General features: G+C 43.2%; 1 protein-coding gene across 1 annotated transcript in view; it reads left to right on the plus strand.

The window, feature by feature from the left end:
• Positions 1–22,312, plus strand: part of SLIT3 (slit guidance ligand 3) — an 884,772-nt gene that overhangs the window by 81,424 nt on the left and 781,036 nt on the right. The window contains exon 4 of the mRNA XM_060240620.1: positions 6,796–6,867. Coding sequence (XP_060096603.1) covers positions 6,796–6,867 — 72 coding nt within the window. The remainder of the gene's footprint in view (positions 1–6,795; positions 6,868–22,312) is intronic.

The following is a 22,312-nucleotide window of genomic DNA, read 5'->3' on the forward strand; positions in this document are numbered from 1 at the left end:
GGCTGAAGTACCAAAAGTATTCTTATGTTTTTGTTTAGTTTTAAAGATGCTAGTGCAAACTCTAAGCCAGCCTCCCTCTGTCACACTTTTATACCAAAGTTTACTTACTGGGATTTAATTTAACTTTCCTTTTGTAGCATTACATAGCGGCTGCAGCTGTGGCATGGTATCTTAGATGAGGGATCCCATCATGCACATGGAATATGCACTTAAATCCTTTCTGGCTGAGAAAGAAAAGTGATGGGGTGAGAGTTTCTGAACTTCCTTAAGGCTCTTTGCGTAAAGAGAGAATGATTGCGGATTCAGGCATTGAATGAAACATGAGAATTACTCAATGCAGGTATAAAGAAAAGGTGTGCACTGTACATGAATTGTGCACACTTTCACTGTAACCTGTGAACAGGGTTACTGTCTGCTCTCATAGCCTTTTGTGCACTTTCCCATGTTTCTGTCCTAGCGGCTATTGCTGTGATTGTCTAAGCCAACACTTCTTTTTCCTTTGGGAATGAGTGAAATGAAATACAAGAATATATATATAAGAATATAACAGTTATGGGTTAAAAAAAAACGGTAAAGGTAGTCGCCTGTGCAAGAACCAGTCGTTTCTGACTCTGGGGTGATGTTGCCTTCATGGCAGACTTTTTATGGGGTGGTTTGCCATCGCCTTCCCCTGTCATCAACACTTTCCCCCCAGCAAGCTGGGGACTCAGTTATGGGGAGGTATGCCAAATGAAACAAAAATTCTTCACCACTTTCAGAAGACGATGATATCTTTATTTATTTAAAACTTTTCTATGCTGCCTTTCCATTGAAATAGGGTTTCCAATAGGGTTGCCAAGTCAAATTTAAGAAATATCTGGGGACTTTGGGGGTGGAGCCAGGAGACATTGGGGTGGAGCCAAGATCAAGGCTGTGACAAGCATAATTGAACTCCAAAGGGAGTTCTGGCCATCACATTTAAAGGGACGGCACACCTTTTCAATGCCTTCCTTCCATAGGAAATAATGAAGGATAGGGGCACCTTCTTTTGGGGCTCATAGAATTGGACCCCCTGGTCCAATCATTTTGAAACTTGGGGGATATTTTGGGGAGAGGCACTAGATGCTGTACTGAAAATTTGGTGCCTCTATCTCAAAAAACAGCCCCCGCCAGAGCCCCCGATACCCACGGATCAATTCTCCATTATTTTCTATGGGAATAAATCTCTATAGGGAATAATAGAGTTCCCAGCAGACATTTCCCTCCCCTCCCCCTGCTTTCTGGCTACCCTGAAGCGGGGGGAGGGTCTCCAAACTAGGGGATCCCCTGCTCCCACCTGGGGATTGGCAACCCTAGTTTCCAATGCAACAAACATCGAGAGATAGAAACATTTTGGCATTAAAACAGCATTTAAAATATATATATAAAAATCTATAAACCCACAGCACAAAAACCAGGGAAGAGGGCCAATAACAGTTATTGGGGGGTGGGGGTGGGTAATGCCAAATGAAACAAATAAGTCTTCGCCACTTTCATAAGATGACCATAGAGGGAAGGGAGTTCCAAAGTTTTGGTGCCTCTACTGAGAAAGTTCTTTCTTTAGTTACCACCCATCTAGCCTCAGATGGCTGAGGCACCCAAAGTAGGCCCTCATAAGACTACCATAGTGAACACGAGCTTCACAGGGGAGAAGGTGGTCCATAGTCAATATGTTTAGCAAATTTTTAATGTAAGAAAATCTACGGTAGTAGACTAATACAACATTTTCAGTATTGTTTAAATATAAATTATGTTAGCAGTTGTTAATATTTAATAATACGTTTATACATAAATACATTATTAAGTAGTTTGATCTTTTCGGCATTATAAAGATTAACTTAGTATCCAAATACGCTGTTAGCCATACTTATTGTATGAGAGGATACTCGGTCCTTCATCAGCCATGAACAGGGAGATGGGGAGGTGACGATTTTCATCCAAGATTTTTTGGAGAGCCAGTTTGGTGTAGTGGTTAAGTGTGCGGACTCTTATCTGGGAGAACCGGGTTTGATTCCCCACTCCTCCACTTGCACCTGCTGGAATGGCCTTGGGTCCGCCATAGCTCTGGCAGAGGTTGTCCATGAAAGGGCAGACTCTTATCTGGGAGAACTGGGTTTGATGCCCCACTCCTCCACTTGCACCTGCTGGCATGGCCTTGGGTCAGCCATAGCTCTGGCAGAGGTTGTCCTTGAAAGGGCAGCTGCTGTGAGAGCCCTCTCCAGCCCCACCCACCTCACAGGGTGTCTGTTGTGGGGGAGGAAGGTAAAGGAGATTGTGAGCCGCTCTGAGACTCTTCGGAGTGGAAGGCGAGATAGAAATCCAATATCTTCATCTTCTTCATCTTCTTTTCTCCTTTGAGTGGCTTCCTGCACCAAACATCACCATCAGTGAATGTGTAAGCTTGGCATGGAGTGCCCGGGAGAGGGTGGGAGTCTTGCTGGTTTACCATTCGCTTAGCTTACAAGCTGACTCCCTGCTGAGGTAGGCTACAGTGCTGGTGGAATAGGTCTTGCATTTCCTCAGACTGACTGTTTTGGATGTGTCCATGCTGATGCTGCCGTGTCTGATGCCTCCTTAGGCTTTATGACTACCATGACATCATTTGGACTCTCTCAGGGTGTCTTGGCCTCCATGCACAGAGCAGGCCAGATGCTGGATCTGATCTCTTCTGCAGGAATTGATCTGAATTAAGTGACCACGGTAATTTATGCAACCGTCACCTTAAGAGCGGACTACTGTAATGCACTCTACACAGGGCTACCTTGAGAAGATGCTTCCGAAACTGCAAGTGGTCCAGAACGGAGCTACCAGATTGCTGACAGGAGTGCCCTGGTCAGCACATATAACACCTGGCTCCCCATTAACTTGTGAAGGTTGGTTTGAGGTTCATCTTGTTCCCTCCGTGGGCCAACTGCTAGTGTGGACCAGCTAGCTAATTCAGAACTGGATACTAGATATTGCAGTGCTGAAGGAAACATAATTTAAACATTTGTATGATCCCTTTTCTTCTTGACTGTGGCTTTTCAATAGTCTACGTTACTCAAAGAAAGACACAGTTGAACAACAGTGGACGATTATACGAGTGGCTTAGAGCCTTAGCAGGTGAGATGATGATGCAGGGAGATCATTATTAGATGTAGCCTATAGGTTTTCCTTCAAACAACAAAGAGCTACTCTAGGGTGGTGCTTTGTGCTGGTAGGAGGGGCAATGAAAGCAGCAAAGGCAGGGGAACTGACAGATACTCCTGGTAGCTCCTTTTTAAGCTAAAACAAACAGGCCAGAAGATCTCTCTGCATTGCACCTTATTTGATCTTCCCATTTTTGAGGATTTTATTGTTTTGCGGGGTTCTTTTGCTTTTCGTTTCCTGATAAATTGGGGAGAGGGGCACATGATAAAATGAATTTTTTCCCTGGAAGGTTGGCAAGCAGCTAACCGCCATTTGGTGATTTAAAATTGGGTTTATTTCCTTCTCTCTGGACAGGGAGGTATCTGGGATGGAGGAAGTCCATCAATGGCTTACCAGGCCCAACTGGGCCTAGCAGGAAAGACAAAGGGGTGGCCAAGCCTCCCCCTCCTCCTTCAGGCAGGGAACAGAGTTTGGAGGGCTTTAGACTACAATAGCCCAGGAATAATCTCCAGGAAGGGGTTGGAGAAAATGCTTCTTTGACTTGGGCTGGCCAAGAATCAACTGGGAGGAGAAACAGAGACGGTAAAACTTCCTTGCCAGAAGAAGTAGCTTTTTTTTTTTTGCAGATGCTGCATTGAGGGGTAACTCTAAGCTGTGGTCTGAAAGCAGGCGACCATTAACCATGTGGTTGACCTGGACATCTGAAGAAAGCTGGAAGATAATGGTCACTTTGTAGAAATGTGTAACTTCCTAAGCTAATCTCCATTTGGTGATTTAAAATTGGGTTTATTCCTGTGGCGCAGAGTGGTAAAGCTGCAGTACTGCAGTCGGAGCCCTCTGCTCACGACCTGAGTTCAATTCCAGTGGAAGCTGGGTTCAGGTAGCCGCCTCCAGGTTGACTCAGCCTTCCATCCTTCCGAGTTCGGTAAAATGAGTACCCAGCTTGCTGGGGGGAAAGTGTAGATGACTGGGGAAGGCAATGGCAAACCACCCCGTAAAAAGTCTGCCATGAAAACGTTGTGAAAGCAACGTTACCCCAGAGTCGAAAAATGACTGGTGCTTGCACAGGGGCCAACTTTACCTTTTTATCTTTAAGCTAAAAGAGTCTGTCCTGGTTTACCATCAGGTACAGTATATATAGAGAGAGGAACATTTTTGCCTATTTCTTTTGTTTTCCTTGCTGAATCTGGCATTATGCTAAAAGTATGCTTGAAACACTTTCTTTTTAATAAATGCTTTAAACTTTTGATGCTGAGAGCAGTTCTCTGTACCACATAGAACTCCACTGTCTCAAGCACAATATCTGAAGAGGAGAGCCAGGGGAAAGGCAAGCAAGCAGCTATTCCTCCAAGGCACCCAAGGCACTCATAGTGACTGGATACTGACCATGGAGTTGGGAACTCCTAGGAGGGCAGGGCAGAAATGGGGTGGGCATGTTCTGCCACAGGGTGATATATAAACTCGGCTTTTTTGTAGAAAAAGCCCAGCAGGGACTCATTTGCATATTAGGCCACACCCCTGATGTCACCATTGTTCCACCATCAGGAACTCATTTGCATATTAGACTACACCCCCTGACACCAAGGCAGCTGGAACTGTGTTCCTGTGCATTCTTGTTAAAAAAAAAAGCCCTGGATATAAATAAATAAGTTTAGATAGGCTTAATTTATTTATTTCTGTGGATTTATATTCCACCCTTTCCCAAATTGGGCTCAGGGCAGATTCCAACCTATCAAACAGTTAAACCAATAATTACACTATTACAATAAAACAGTTAAACAATTAAAAGCATTAAAAATTAAGAAGAAGAAGAAGAAGAAGAAGAAGAATTGCAGATTTATACCCCGCCCTTCTCTCTGAATCAGAGACTCAGAGCGGCTTACAATCTCCCATATCTTCTCCCCCCACAACAGACACCCTGTGAGGTGGGTGGGGCTGAGAGGGCTCTCACAGCAGCTGCCCTTTCAAGGACAACCTCTGCCAGAGCTATGGCTGACCCAAGGCCATTCCAGCAGGTGCAAGTGAAGGAGTGGGGAATCAAACCCGGTTCTCCCAGATAAGAGTCCACGCACTTCACCACTACACCAAACAGTTAAGCCAGTAACAGCGTGGATAGTGTGGACACTTAAATACACAGCCTGGTGTCCAAAGATGCCAACTATTATCGGCCCGATTTTCTCCTCAATCCAGGTGGTAATTGGTATTGGTAGTTGGTCATATCAGTGTTGCCAGTGTTGGGAGGCCAGTTAGATGGTATAGCAAGATAGGGACGCCCGAGATCCGAGAGGGCCCGAACCTCCATGGGGAGCTGATTCCACCAAGTCGGGTTGTCTTTCTCTCCTGAAACCCCTATTACTGAACTTTGACGCTGCGTTCTAGTGCTAGCCTCATTCCATTGTGTTAGTGGTGGTCTGCTGCTCTGTTGACGTGCCTGAAAAGGGAGTGTGACCTACTGGGTTGTCAGATATCCAGTTTCCCTTTTAAAGGAAATGATTTGAAGTAACATTGATGCTTGAGATGCTACTTGTCTGAAGCCACTTTCTAGAGCTTAATGATAATTAATGATAATTTTATGATAATTCTGTTTTGATATTGATGATGCTATTGGATTTATATCCCACCCTCCACTCCGAAGAGTCTCAGAGCGGCTCACAATCTCCTTTACCCCCACAACAGACACCCTGTGAGGTAGATGAAGATATTGGATTTATATCCCGCCCTCCACTCCGAAGAGTCTCAGAGCAGCTCACAATCTCCTTTCCCTTCCTCCCGCACAACAGACACCCTGTGAGGTAGATGAAGATATTGGATTTATATCCCGCCCTCCACTCCGAAGAGTCTCAGAGCGGCTCACAATCTCCTTTCCCTTCCTCCTCCACAACAGACACCCTGTGAGGTGGGTGGGGCTGGAGAGGGCTCTCACAGCAGCTGCCCTTTCAAGGACAACCTCTGCCAGAGTTATGGCTGACCCAAGGCCATGCCAGCAGGTGCATGTGGAGGAGTGGGGAATCAAACCCGGTTTTCCCAGATAAAAGTCCGCACACTTAACCACTACACCAAACTGACTCTCCACACCAAACTTAATAGCCAATGTTATCATGCAATGTTAGTATCCTCTTTAGCAGTGCATGGTTCTACTTTCGTTTTCATTGTAATGGCACAAATATGTTAAAAGTAATACCTCTTGCTAGTTTAACTAGCCACTATGCATTAAGGGACTAATAGTTTTCTTTATAATAGTTTTCTGTATCCACCAATCAATCTTCTGTGTAAGACTGATCGGTGGCTCATCCTTCCGTTCATTTTTGATTTGATTCAAAACCATATTAGATTCCTGGAAGAACTAAAAACCTTGGTCTTGTGTGTGCTTCTGTGTGTGTTTGTGTGAGAGAGAGAGAGAAAGGGGGGGGGGGAAGAGGGAGAGAAGCATGTCAGTTTAAATGAAAAACAACATATCATTAATCATGTGTAATGTACTGTTTAAAAATTGGTTCTGTGATCCTTGCAATACTTTTTCTTTTAGAAAATGTAATTGTGTTAAAAAGCTGTATGGATACTGCACGTTCTAAATCTGTCGAACCACCCACATTTGGCTTCAAAGAAGGTTTTACGAACGATCTTTCTTAACTTTGACTTTTCTTTATTTAGGCGTCTGAACAGAAATAAACTTCAAGTTCTTCCAGAGCTTCTTTTCCAGAACACACTGAAGCTAACCAGACTGTAAGTATAGTTTTTATTTTTGGCATAGCATATGTGCTTTGTTTGATTCTGAAGTCAGTAATTTCGGCTGTGAGGTTTGGGTATGATGCTTTCCTCAAGTGGAGTTTGAGATGTGTCTTGATTTATTGTATTAGCACTGTGCTGAACAATAAATTTGAGAAATGTTTTGCTTGTCATCTTACCAACCATGTGTAGAGTTATTGAGAAACTGAAGGATTGAAGATGGGAGATATTACAATTTTGTGTATTTCATACAGGAGGAACTTGAATTGGTGTCCATAAAGGCACCGACTTTGGTATGGTTGAGCTGCGTTGGCTGCTTTGGACAAAATCCAAGTTCAAATCATGTATCTATTTTGTTTCTTGATGTCTGAAGAAAAGTTCGGATGTTTGCCATTTTATCATGGATTTTTTAGTAACTTTCAGATAGTTGAGAACTTGAACTTAAAATAGGCTTAGTAACTGTTAGATAGCTGTGTACTTACACTTAATGTTTGCCATTTTATTATGGATTTTTTAGTAACTTTCAGATAGTTGTGAACTTGAACTTAAAATAGGCTTAGTAACTGTTAGATAGCTGTGTACTTACACTTGGTTGTGCCATTTAACTGACAATATCTTTAGATCCATGGAAGACACAAGATGATCAGATCATGTTTGTATGAGGGCAACATACTTCGAATCCTAAGCAGAGTTGCTCCAATCTAAGCTGACTGAAATAAGTGAGTTTAGAAATGGCAGAAAATAGGCATAGGATTGCACAGTTAAAGCCTTTTATCATTTCTGCATACTAAAATAATTCATTCATATGGCATGCAAATCTCTCTTGCAAATGTTTTCTCCCAGTTTTTTTAAAAAATGTCAGTTCATATAAATACCTATCTAGGACATGTTGTCAGGTTTTACCCTCAGTATTCTTTTGCAATCAGACAGTCCTTGATGCACTATAAGAAATTAAATGTTTTTTTCTAGTCTGGCAGCCAAGCTTTCTAGGTCGGTGGATCTTTCTTTTTCTGGCTGAGTAGCAAAGATGTTTCAGCGTGAGAAGTACCCTGAGACTGCTGAGCACAACTTACAAATAGGCAACGTCGTATTTGCAAACAATGCACAGTTAGTTTTGTAAGCTTATGTTTTATATGCCCAAGAATGAGGAATCAAGAGCTCAAGCACGGGCCTGTCTCTTGTGAAAAAGGTTACTTGGATTTCAGCAGAAGTGTGATGGATGTGCTATAGGGACCGTCTTTCCCCATACGAACCCCAGAGAGCGCTGAGGTCAGCTGGGAAGAACTTGCTGACTATCCCCGGGCCGAGAGAGGTAAAGCTTCAGAGCACCCGTGATCGGGCTTTCTCTGTTATGGCTCCACGCCTATGGAACCAGCTTCCGGAGGATCAGCGGGCCCTGCGGGAATTTGAACAGTTCCGCAGGGCCTGCAAGACCACCCTGTTCCGATTGGCCTTCACCGATTAAGGGAAACTGCTAGTGAAACCTATACAGTAGCACCAGTATATTAATTTTAAAGATTTTATTGACTTTAGAGTTTTAGTAGAATTTTAATTAATGTGTTAATTAGTTATGTTCAAATACCTTGTAAAACTAATGTATTGATTATGTTGTTAGCCGCCCTGAGCCTGCTTCGGCGGGGAGGGCGGGATACAAATAAAAATTGATTGATTGATTGATACAATCTGTCCTTTCGGTGGTGCTTTAATTAAGGTGTTCAGCTTTCCATATGAAGCAGAATGCTGTGCTCTTGAGGAACTGTTGTGCTCTTGAGGAACTGTAAAAAATAACGTAAAGGAACTGTAAAAAATAACGTAAAGGAACTGTAAAAAATAACGTAAAGAACCACGCAGGAGCAGGGTCGCATCCTTTGAATGTGTAAATGAAACAGTCCAAAGAAATACTGCTCAAAGTTTTGATAATTGGACAGCTCCCAGAAAGTCAAAGTTAAAAGAAAAGACGCAATCAAACTGCAATACCCTTCAATTACAGAATAAGGCTGCAACTTCTATAATTATTTACATGCTGCTTTGTGACATCTGTTTGACATTACTGGTAAGGAATATACAGGAGAATCAACCTTCGAAAGGAATGTGAAACATTCAGTTAAATGAGTTTGGTGCATACATTATTTTAGCCTTGCCTGCCTAGAGGAGGAGTCTTAAGTTCATGCGTTTCATGCTTGTTTTTTCTTTTGGGGTCATTGCACTGAGGTTTTATGATGCATTACTTATAGAGCAAAATCCACACACACACCCAATATAAAAGGGGGAAAAAATGGGTCAAGGGGGAATGACAAAGCAAACAGAGAGAAGGGGCTAGAGGCTTTCCTGTCATATCCAGAACATTACTGCAAAGCTCTTCAAAGGACGCTATTTAAGTCACTGGCTTCCAGGAAATAGGACCACTTTTAAAAATGGGAATCGGTCTGTGGAGATCACAGATTTTGTCTTCTTGATTCAAAAAGCCTGAATTTAGGTATTTGTAGCCAAATCACTTTTCATTCACACCACTGTTAAAGAGTGCTTTTTAAAATAAACGTTGACATGATCTGATCACTGTGTGTGTAAGGAAGGAATTACTTGGCTAGTCTGTATGCACTGGTAAGCTGCATGATAAAAAAAAGCCAATATATTAAAATTTCCATTTAGCTAATGAATAACATGCTTCATGTATATTCAGAGATCTATGGCTTTCATCTTAGCCTGTGAGCCCTGCAGATACTCATAGACTCCCATACAGCTGTAATGAGTTTTTCGCTTCCTAGGCAGAATCCTTCATGAGCATACATGTTTGTTTTTGCATTATAGGGAAAGGGACAGAGGGTTTGGCAGTCATCAGAGTTCTGGATTAGCATTTTATTGGAAGTGGCTGCATCCAGTGTGTCAGCCAGTGCTGCCTGAATCTCATTACTGTACAAGCTGGCAGGATCTCTGTGTGGGATTTATCATGCACTGGCACTGGATTAGTTCCAGTGGCAGCGGGAAATTTAGAGAGTTTGGGTTAAGAGCACCTTAGTGGGCATCCCAGAAGTTGGTAGAGTAGCATCAGACCAATTGTGTCAATCCCATGCTCCAGGTTGTTTTGAGCAGGTGATAATGCCTTGATTTCAAATTGCAAAGGGCAGGTGACAGTTTCGGCCTCCTTGGAGTTGGCTTATTTGTTTAGAAAGCCACACATTTTAGTGACACTTAAGGGGGTACAAAAAAGAGAGAGAGAGGCGGATTTGAAGTTGGGTTGCTTTGAAATCTTGAACTGGATTCTTTAAATTTAATTGTATTGAGAAACTGATAGTTGTTTACAGTGATTTTTTTTTGGGGGGGGGGAGAGTGGGGAGGTTCAGGTATAGCTTTTGCCTGTTGGGATGAATGCCTCACAGATGGTAGCACTGCCCCAAGGGATCGCCTCTTCACAACTTTTTATCAGACAGGCAGTTAAAATTCTCACTTGCAGAGTGAACATGGGAGAATACGAACTGACATATGCCTTAGTTTTTCCCTTCTTTCCTAGGATCACCAAGCTAGAGCTGGTAGTGGAAGCATGGAGAACTGTGGTGAAAGGAGTTAGACCTATGCGTTGCTCTGCGTGATTAATTTCAGGATTTTTTGCCCAGACAGCTTTATCCTTGCTGGGAGGAAATGTGCTTCATGAAGTGAAGTGCATCAAGTAGCATTGCTTCACTGTTCAGTGGGGCAAATATCAGCTTTATGGAACTGTTCCTGGCTGGAAAAAACACATGGGAATAAGTATTAATTCCCACCCTCCTTTGACAATTCTGATCTTAATCAAGGCCCCGTACACCTAGTATTCAAATAAAACGAAGAAATACTCTGGAACTTTTATTACGGAACTCACAGCATTGTGTCTTGTCTGGCTCTGAACTGTGATTAGTGTCTGGAGCTTGGAGAAAAAGCAGACAAAAACATTTGATTTTTTTTTTTGTCGTTTGTTTAGCTGTTTGATGAAAGGTTCTTTTTCACTGAATGTGTACAGCTTGACATAAAAATGAAAACTTACAAATACATGGATCAGTTCTATGGATCCTTCAGTACCTCATTAGATAGTCTCATTATATAGTCAGTCTAACCCCAGCTTCGTCTGAAACATACCTGAAAATAATACCTGTTTACCCTGAAGATTTGTCCATAAGGATTACTACCATACCATACCAAACCTTTAATGGCATAATAGATTCAGATAAAAATACACAGAATATAAAAATTTAAACATTGGAGATAAAATCAAGATAAAACCGAGCTTACAGATGCATTCAAACATGGTCAGAATTAAATTTAAGGATGTCAGCCAGAAATTTTGCCACAGCCTCACTAACCACCCCCTCAGTATCACTCAATAAATAATAACAGGGTGGCAGAATAGACAAATCTGGAGAAAAAGAAAGCTTGCCAAATAAATCTTTACGGAGGTTATGGTATAAAGAACAATCAAGCAATATATGCTGGATTGAGTCAGGGGTATTTGCTCCACAGGAGCAAAGTCTGTCGGCTAAAGGGACTCGCTGATATCTCCCTTGTAAAACTTTGGAGGGAAACGCGTTTAGTCTAGCCAACATAAATGCCCTGCGATGACTTGGAGTGGTTAGGTCTGATAGATAATTGGGCATTTTGCCACAAAAAGCATAAAGACCTAAGGAAGCTGGAGAGCAAATATAAGGGTCAGTTGGCCGTAATTTCATATCCTCCAATTCCCATAGTCTCAGTTTAATACATCTGAAGATATATGACTCATCAGGATTACTAAAATACATATGAAACGAGCACTTTGCAGTACATTCCTAAAAACTCTTTTCTGGAACTAAGAGCCACTGAATAGAGTAGGATTCTGAGTAGACCTGCCTAGGATTGCAGTCTTAATGACACAGAATACAGTTATTTACATTTTTAAATTAAAAGAACAAGAAAAAAGGTGGGAAACTCAAAACACAGTAACTGCTAAAAAAGGCGGAACATATACGTGTAGAACAAAAATATAACAACAGTGGATGCAGATATACATCAAAGTTTTTATAAAGGTTTTTCGAATAATTTTTTTTAACATCCATAAGGAATTGTTTGTCTATATGCTGTGTTCAAATATTAATAGAGTTCTAAGACCCTTAAGTCCATCGATCTACATGAAGTGGGCTTTTATCTCTCCAATGTTGTAATGCAAGTCTTTTAGCTGTGTTAAGGAAATAGAGGGTCCATTTTTGTTGACCATTGGTGAAACATGGTTTAAAAGTATGTAAGTGTCCTAAAAATCAACGAACATTCTGATACAAAATTAATATGAGTAATAAATTCTTCCCAGAAAAAACAGATGACTGTTTTTGGACATACCCAAACCATATGTTTAAGGAATGTGTCTTGTGATTCCTTTACTAAAACGTCACTATGGTGTGTTGTACATCCTAAATGCAATTTTTTCCTGAATAATTTGCAACTTGCCATTTAAATTTATGCAACATAACCATGCTCTTGGATGATTTGAAAAACTGTAGATGGTGGTGAACATATGAGATTATAGTATTTTTAATTTCAGAGCCCAGATGTTTAAAATTTTTTTAGATCATACCCACCCCCTTGAAATTAAGTCTTGACGTTGATGGGTTCAAATGCAAACAAGGAGCTCTGTCACAACACACAGTTATTCTGAGGGAGAAGACTAATCTTTCGTGGCCAGTGACATGTGAGAATGTAAATTAAAGGTCTTCTCTTGTATGAGCACATGAGCTACTAGCTGACTAGTTATTAAGGATTGCCAGGGCAAAAGGAACGTGGCTGCAGTAAGCAGGGGTTGCTATGGTGTCGTTTCATCCAGGAATTGTGGCTTTACTGTGTACAGATCCCAGCAGGTCTGTTCAGAACATGGTAAATAATTACATGGAACACCAGGTCTCCTAGGGGCACTTTCAGGTTGGAAAGGATGTTCACCAGGTCAGAGGTGAGGACTACAGACTGTTGAGAGGCTCTTGGATCATTTATCAAGTGGGAGCTATTTTTATTGCTTGCACTGAGCTCTGACTCTAAATGGCATAATTTGAACAAAACCATGTCTGGAAAAGTGTCTTTGGTTGCAAATCCTATGGCACCTTTCTGTTCAGTCTGTTTCCAGAGCGAGGCAAAAGGGCTGTGCTTATTTTGTTGAAGTATGGAAGGAACATTAACAAATTATCTGAACTGAGTGGGATACAAATGTCAGAAAGTGAGTAATTGAGGTTCCATCCAGGATTTTCAGTCTCCCCTGTGTGGAGTTAGCTACTCAAAACTAATATGTGCAGATGTTTCCCCTTTCCTCATATAGCTAAAAGGAAAGAGAAGGGACAATGAGTGTGAAGACATAAAATGTATGTTTCATAGATGTTGGTTGGTAGGTTAACTTTCCCTGATTAGGGTATGCTGTGCTGATTCTGACAAAGGTTTTTATGGTTTAAGAAGTGCTTTCATAATATTGTGAGAGATTAATTATAATACACTTAAAAGATAAAACATTATTTTCTTTTTTTGCCTTCCAAGAGAGTTGCTGGATTAGTGGGTAAAAATTTCTTCGCAAGGACAAGGTAGAAACTAGACTGTGTAGTGTTTGGGAGTCAGCAAGGTTAAACCCAGATTTAAATCTCAACTCAGGACCATTTCATGCATCACACAGTAGCAAATTCAGGCTTCCCGGTGAGTGTGTATTTATTTATTTATTTATTTTATTGGATTTATATCCCGCCCTCCCCACCGAAGCTGGCTCAGGGCGGCTCACAACTAGGCTTCCCAATCCCCAGGTCCCAGCGGGGGATCCCCTGGTTTTACAGGCTTCCCCCCTCCCCCAGCCAGCTGGCCGGCGGGGGAAGCTCCACCCCCACAGCCATTATGCACCTCCAGGAACGATTCCCATAGGGAATGATGGGGAATTGATCCGTGGGTCTCAGGGGCTCTGGGGGGGGGCTGTTTTTTTAGGTAGAGCTGCTAAATTTTCTATATAGCATCTAGTGCCTCTCCCCAAAATACCGCCCAAGTTTCAAAAGGATTGGACTAGGGGGTCCAATTCTATGAGCCCCAAAAGAAGGTGCCCCTATCCTTCATTATTTTCTATGGAAGGAAGGCATTCTAAAAGGTGTGCTGTCCCTTTAAATGTGATGGCCAGAACTCCTTTTGAGTTCAATTATGCTTGTCACACCCTTGCTCTTGGCACTGCCCCCAATGTCTCCTGGCTCCACCCCCAAAGTCTCCTGGCTCCACCCCCAAAGTCCCCAGATATTTCTTGAATTGGACTTGGCAACCCTACTCACAACAGTAAAAACATGTACGGATATTAAACATTAACTAATTAAAACCTTAAACAATATAACAGTTAAAACATTTTAAAAACAATTTGGTGCTAATAATACAGTCCAATAATTTCAGGTTCAGTCTTCTTGAGTATCCTCATACGTGGCTATCGATGAAAAGCAAGTTGAAATAAAGCTGTCTTGCAAGCCTTGCAAAACGGAACAAGGTCCCACAAAGCTTTTGCTTCTTCTGGCGGTTGGTTCCACCGATAGGGGGCCGCTATAGAGAAGGCTGTCTCCCGAGTGATCTTCAATCTTGCCTCCCTCGGCCCAGGGATCGAAAACAGGTTCCGTGTCTCTGATCTGAGTACTTTTTGGGGAACATATGGGAAAGGACGGTTCCTAAGGTAGACAAGTCCTCGGCCATATAGGGCTTTAAAGGTAATAACCAGCACCTTTTAGCAAATCCGGTATACTTTCGGCAGCTGGTGCAGTTCCTGCAGCCCAGGCTGTATGTGCTCCCGCATGAAGAGCCCCAATAACAGCCTAGCCGCTGCATTCTGCACCAACTGCAGTCTCCAGATTTGAGACAAGGGCAGCCCCATGTAGAGGGTGTTATAGTAGTCCAATCTCGAGGTGACCGTAGCATGGATCACAGTTGCCAGGTCGCCATGGTTGAGGAAAGGGATCAACTGCCTTGCCCGCCTAAGATGGAAAAAGGCGGATTTGGCAGTGGCTGCTATCTGGGCCTCCATTGTCAATGAAGGCTCCAGTAGCACCCCCAAGCTTTTGGCTCTCCGTAGATAGAAATGGGTGTCATCAGCGTACTGATGGCAACCCAACCCATACCTCCTGGCAATCTGGGCAAAGGGGCGCATATAGATGTTAAACAGCATTGGGGAGAGCACTGCCCCCTGAGGCACACCACAATTAAGTGGGTGTCTCTGGGATGACTATCCCCTGATTGCCACCCTTTGTCCCCGACCATGGAGAAAAGAGGAGTGCCATTGTAAGGCCAACCCCTGAATCCCTGCGTCAGCAAGGCGGTGAATCAGCAACTGATGGTCGACTGTGTCGAATGCAGCCGACAGGTCCAACAACATCAGTATCGCTGCACCGCCTCGGTCCAGATGCCGCTGGAGATCATCCACCAGGGCAACCAGTACTGTCTCCACCCCATGACCTGGGTGAAAGCCAGACTGATGGGGGTCCAGAATGGAAGCGTCCTCCAGAAAACTCTGTAACTGTAGCGCTACTGCCCTCTCAATAATTTTGCCCAAAAAGGGCAAATTCGAGACCGGCCGATAGTTTGCCAATTTGGCCGGATCTAGTGATGCTTTTTTAAGGAGAGGGCGCACCACTGCCTCTTTGAGGGGCCTTGGAAAGAGCCCCTCAGAGAGGGATCTATTTATGATATCCTATATAGGATATCATAGCTTCAGCCGGCAAGCTTTAATCAGCCAGAATGGGCAAGGGTCCAGGTATCATGTTGTTGGGCGCACAGTAGAGAGAATTCTGTCGACTTCCTTCACGCTGACTGTTGTAAAATGATCCAAAGCTGATCCGGAAAAGAGGTACAGAGCCTCGAGTTCCCTTACTGTTTCAACAGTGGCAGGGAGGTCGTTGCGGAGTGACGAGATCTTATCTGCGAAAAAAGTCGCAAAAGCCTCACAGCCTATATCCAATTCCATACAGTTTGGTCTGCCTTGTGGCAGAGTTGTAAGATTCCAAATAATACTAAATAATTGTGCCGGGTGCGAATTCGCAGATGCAATCTTAGCCGCGAAGTAAGCTTTCTTTGTGGTTTTGACTGCCATCTCATAGGACCTCATAAACTCTCTATAAGATATTCTGGTCGCTTCGTCTCGAGTACGCTGCCACTGCCTCTCTAGCTGTCTGAGCCATCGTTTCATCAGCTTTAGCTCCAGGTTATACCACAGGGGCAGCTTAGAACGAGGGCACAGATGGCGCCGTGGAGTGATCTCATTGATGGCCATGGTGAGCCGTTCTTGCCAGATCTCAGTAGGAAGTCACAGCTAAGTCTAGCTGTCTGAAAAGTGGACACTATGGAACATATTTTCCAAATACCCTTTTTGTTACATTCATACTTTACCGTTTTAGATGTACTTAAAATAAATTTTAAGTGAAATTTTTAAAAGTCTTGAGTAGTGGTCCTCTTATCAGTTGGTTTTCTGAATGCATGAGAGGCCCAGTACAGCTGTACAAATAACTTCCCTGGTTCCTAGCTGAAGGGAGGCAATCTCATTCCAGGATGCTGTACCTCTGGAGGAATATCATAGCACTTGCAAGAAGAAATACATGATCATGTGTTGAATGCATCTGTGCATCGTAAGTTGAGTGCATCTGTCTATGGAGCTTCTTGGGTAGCCTTGGCAGATACTGTATATCAGTCGTCTTTATTTCATAGCTGTATTATGAGGTTAAAACGAAGCGGTGTCACAACTATTGTCATAAGTCTCTTCAAAGAGAGCGGAAAAGATAACGAACTTGATAAGTAATTAATGTACATGGAATCCATGTTTTGCACTTAAGAGTGAAACCTCCGCTTTTGTTGTTTCCAGGGTTTTGACATGTGTTTAGGGAGCTTTGTTAAGGTAGATATAGATGCCAGAAGAATTCTACCCTCTGAATGTAGGCATCCACATAGAAAGCAGAATAAGCATTCACAAGTACGACTCTCAGAAATGTTGATTAGCTTTAGATTTCGAATGGTTTTACACATTTTGATCAATCAGTAAATTGTGCACTCAAACACTACATAGTTCCAAGTAATAACTTCTAAGTATTTTAACACTTGTGAATCCCCCCACCGAAGAGAACCAGGGGGAGGATTTCCTAAAATAATGGGCATATTTGAAAATGCAGCCATAACTTGATGTTTGTCTGTGCACCTTTGAGATGCAGCATGACTTTGTTTCCAACGGCTAGAGCGAGGTATTCGCTGAATGCTCCTGTTGTCCAAAGCAAAGCAGAAAAAAGTGATTATGGTATACAAGGTCAGACTCACTTGCAGCAGACTGTGAGGTGCTGAAGTTAGCTAAGAATTCTTCTCTACATGGTCATTAAGACTGTACTGACAGAATATTTCTGTAAGATGTGGATGAAGATCACTGTAGCCAGATCCAGCATAGGTCACAAGAGAGGCATCCATCACTAGAACCAGGGTCAGCTGAGTGCACAGTCTTAAGTCTCTCATCAGATGATGGATTTCTTCATGCTGCAGATCAGCTTAGTTCAGAAACATCTGAAATACAAAATCTGAAAATGGAAAAAAATTCTTTTACAACTGATGTTTGGGTAATATCCATCTGGTTCTTGAGTAATATCCATCTCGTTCTAGCATGCACATGAATCTGAGTTAGGAGAGTGAACTAGTAATAGTTTTATAAAACTAGTTGGATATGTGGTAGTGCCATGGTCTGTTAAAGAATGGAAAGCTCAAGTGAACATTCTTTAACACTGGAATGAAAGAGAATTGTAATCAGCATGTTCACTAATGAATTGCATAATTTTTTAGTTTTGTGCTACAGGCTAGATTTTTTTACCGACGTTCTGTATTGATAGATGTTCAAACTGCAAGTGCGTAGGAGTGGACAGGTGGCAGTTTACCAAACTACCAATTACCAAACTACCAATCCCTGAAATCTTCTGGTGAAATCAACCAGCACTAGATTAGGAACCCAATAATGCAATATTAAATAGCTTAAATGCATTGGACTCTGTGAACATTATTAATTTGTCAGTTCTCAGTTTGTAAGTAGATGTTTCTAGGGGAAGTATGCACTCATCTATGATTTTCACATATCCTGTTACATGCGTGAACATTTAATGATCGGTCCTGAGAAATGAACAGTTATCTGAGTACTAAGTTTGGTGTCTCTTTTCTGTGCTACTTGTGATTAACTGCATTAAAGATCAGTTTGGCAGTGTGGAAACTGGACATTTTGCTTTGTATTCCCACTGATCCAAATGGGGTCTGGAATCCTAAAGGAAAAAATAGAGTAGTATGGTCATTGTTTCTGCTGTTTACTAGGACACTGGATAATGGAGTAGGTCAGTTTGGCAAAACGTGTAAATTTAGTTAATAACAGCTAGGATTTATTACAGATGACAGCTGCTTTGCCCTGTTTTATATGCTGTTCCTCCTTTGTGGAGAGCTTTAAAGCTAGATACATGTCAATATGAATAAGGCCCACTTTCCAATATAAGCCACCCACACTAAACACAGACACACATCCCACTGTAAATATGGAAGCTACTTCCTTTTTGTTGCCTCTAACTCTGTGCCTGTGGAACCACAGACTCGGGTTTTGCTTTGGCCTGAAAAACTACAGTGCTGTGCAGTGATCCATGCAGTAATATTACAAGATCTGTGACAAAAGTGGCCAAGAGCCATTACAAGTTTGGAAGGAACATTGAGACCTGGATAGATTCAATAATCTGTGGGATATGCATTGTGTTGTACTGAAGTACCACTTATCTGTAGTTTTCAACCGATGGGAGGGGGGAATGGAGTGTCACTGGAGAAACCATTCTTTTAAAGGTAGCATTGTGTACTAGCTAGAAGTTGCCCCCCCCCAGTCGGAATGAAGAGACAGACACAAAGTGTTGGGTATAAAAACCGGGCCGCTTTATTAAATAATTAATCAACCTGTAAACTGGCAGGGATGGGACCTGAACGGGACAAGCCCTGGGGTCACCCCCTGACCCTGCCTTGTCCAAAGGGCGAGCCACCCTGCCCCCAGCACAAGCCCGCCCTATTCGGGTTGTAGCTGAGCGGCCAGGCCCCCAGCCATTCTCCACCTGGGCTAGCATCAATCCCCCATGGAAAGATCCGCCCAGGTGAGGCTCTCCGTGATCTGCATTCCCCGCACTGAGCCATGTAGCCCATCTGAGGTTCATACAGACCACCGCACCAATGGTGCTAGGCCATAGGTGCTCCCTGAAAACACTGTGGCCAAAACATCCTCCAGCCTGTGACCGAACCAAAACTCCTACTACGGACACCTAACGCTACAAGGCAGTGCAAGGTAGGCGAAAAACAACTCCACATGGGCCAATTATGTGAAGGTGAAAAAATTCCTACCTGGCCCCTAACAAGGCGGCCGGTTGAAACCTGTACTGCCAAGGGAGGGCAGGCGGGCAGAGAGCCAAACAGGAACTGAGAAGCTCTGGGCGGGGCCGGGGCTTATATAGCCCCGACGCCATGCCCAGAAACAGACCTGGATGTACCGAGCCGAGCGTTCTGTTGCTCCCTCCTTCCGAGGGGGCAAAGACGGCCCCCAGCCTGAACGCCGGCGATGCCGGGTTGGCTGGGAAGGGCCGGACCTTCTTACCAGAAGTGACAAAGGATAGGTTTCGGAATCACTGAGGTTTCTCATGTTCCCTAGAACTACCACTTTTCACTTCTGGAAAGTATGTGAAACTGCTTCCCCCCCCCTCCCCTCTGAACTACAGTACTTGGTGGTGGGACATCCCCCACCCACACTGGGGACTTGGTAGCCCTAGTTATTTCAGGAGTAATTTGCTAAGCAATTACTCTACTCAAGAGAGGAGACTAGAGAACAGGTAAAGAAAGCAGTGAAGATTAGCTGATACTGATTCTTGGAAGTCCAAACACAAATGCAGGGGTAAAAGTTTCTCTGCAGCAAACAATAATACAAATTGGGTTACTTTGCATACAGACATCAATCTGATGCCTCAGTTTTTAATGGAGACTTTTGGGGTTGTTTCCCCCCTGTCCATTCTGAAAAAAATGTTAGATTTGAGCTAGTATTTGAATTAAAAATGTAGAATTGTGTCCTGATGTGAGTCTTAAGTTTCATCCCAGGATCTCTATGTTTGATGGAGCTATTGCATTACAAACAAGCTGACAAATGCAGAATGGCCAGCCTTCCTTTGCATGACTGGTTATGAGTAAAGTGTTATGCAAATAAGTTGCCAACAATATGGATGGGCCCAGATTTTAGTGCAGGTGGAATATAGCTAGGGAGGAAGCCTGTTTAGGGTTCATGTGAAGTTATTTGCATATCTGTTTACAGTTCAATTAATAGCTGAGAAGTGGCTCAGCTGCATTAGAGGAAGGTGCTTTCTAGAGCTAGAACAGAGTTGCTGGTAAGGTGAGTGAGTGTGATTTGCTTTTCTAAAACTGTTGGTGAGCATTACCTAGGGTTGCTGTGGGAGGGAACTGTGTGAGTGCTTGGTGCCTGCTGGAGAGGGGTTTCTGATTGCTTTTGTGTGTCATTTGTGTAGCTGTTGCTGAGTGAGGCGAGCTTGTTTGCCTGGGGGTAATTGCTGTCCCCACCCTCTGCTGTTGTTCTGGCTGTTGAGTCAGAGGTGGGTGGGGGCTTGAGCCTTTAATTTGCAAGGTTCTTCCTTGCCAGAGACTCTTGGCCTGTGGCTCTTAGCCTGAGGGTTCTGTGGAAAGGTGGGTACTTACTCACAAGTACTTTCAAGTGGCAGCTGGTAGTGGGATTTAAAGAGAAGTCAAGATACAGAAAATTTTGAAATAGATTGCAGCAGCATGGCTGGTGAGGGAGCAGAGGCAGTGATGTGTAATGACTGTGGGATGTTTGTATTTTTACCTGAGACTTTTGTATTTTTACCTGAGCAGCAATTACACTTGCAGCAAGTGTAAGTTCATGGCCCTGCTGGAGGAGAAGGTGCGGTGACTGGAGGCATGATTGTCCACACTGCAGTGTATAAAGGAAGGTGAAGATTTTCTTGACAGAACGCATGAGGTGCTCTTGAAAGGACAAGAGGAGGGAGAGGAAGTGGTATCTCAGCAATTAGAAGAGAACCCAACACAGGAGGAGAGTTCCTGGAAAAATGTAACCCGAAGGAGAAAGAAAATCAGGAGATGTTTTGAGCCTCTGCTGCTCAGCAATAGGTTCCAGGATCTCCCCACAGTAACTGATTCTGAACCATTGAAACAAGGGCTACTTCCCCAGCCTCCGCGAAGCTTGAAGAAAGTTTCTCAGGATGCTGTGGATAAGATGCCTGGAGCTTCTGCTCCCCGATATAGGGAGAGGAAGGTGGTGGTGATTGAAGACTCTTTGCTCGGAGGGGTGGAGCCCAAAGTGTGCCAACCGGACTTGTCATTTCAAGAGGTCTGCTGTCTGCTGGGTGCACGCATCCAGCATGTGACAGAAAGGATTGGAAGACTTATCAAGCCCATGGATTACTATCCTTTCTTGCTGATCCATGTGGGATCAGCAAGTCATATTGCCCGTCATTGCCCTGAACGTATTAGAAAAGACTATGTGGCTCTGGGTCAGAAGGTGAAGGAGCTGGGTTCTCATCAGTTCTTCCTATTGAAGACCATGGCTTAGGATGAGAAAGAATACTTCAAACAAACGACTGGCTATGTTGATGGTGTCGTAAGGAAAGATTCGGATTTCTGGACCATGGCTTGCGCTTTCAACATGGTGGTCTTCTATTGGGAGATGGTTTGTACCTTACGGTGGTAGGGAAAAGGGTGTTTGGTAACAGCCTTGCTAACCTAATAAGGAGGGCTTTAAACTAAATTGTATGGGGGAGCGAGACAATAATTCAAAGCCTTGTATGATGCCAGAAACTGGGGATAAGAACATTAAAGATTTGCAGAGAGTGGTGCATACGCTAGGTGATGTGAACTTGCAGGTATGTACGGAAACTAAACCCTTGGGTTGCATAAAACGTGGATTCCAATGTCTCTACACTAATGCACACAGTATGGGAAACAAACAGGAGGAACTGGAAGTTCTAATACGGGAAGGAGACTATGACATAATAGGCCTTACTGAAACTTGGTGGGATGATGCTCACAACTGGAATATTAAGATTCAGGGGTCAACTTATTTAAAAGGGACAAGCAAATGAGAAAGGGTGGAGGCATAGCAGTATATGTGAAGGAGGTATATACTTGTGAGGAAATATGTGAATCTGAACATGGCAGCTCAGTTGAGAGTCTCTGGGTAAAAATAAAAGCAGTAAGAAAAAACAGTGATATTATTGTGGGGGTCTGCTATAGACCACCAAGCCAGGCAGAGGACTTGGATGAGATACGCCTGCAACATATTGCAAAGTTTTCCAAGAGAAGGGATACAATGATCATGGGAGATTTCAGTTACCCGAACATCTGTTGGAAGTCCAACTCTGCTAAAAAATGAAAAGTCAAATAGATT

This window comes from Heteronotia binoei, chromosome 5 (genome assembly GCF_032191835.1).
Source record: "Heteronotia binoei isolate CCM8104 ecotype False Entrance Well chromosome 5, APGP_CSIRO_Hbin_v1, whole genome shotgun sequence".
Classification (NCBI taxonomy): domain Eukaryota; kingdom Metazoa; phylum Chordata; class Lepidosauria; order Squamata; family Gekkonidae; genus Heteronotia; species Heteronotia binoei.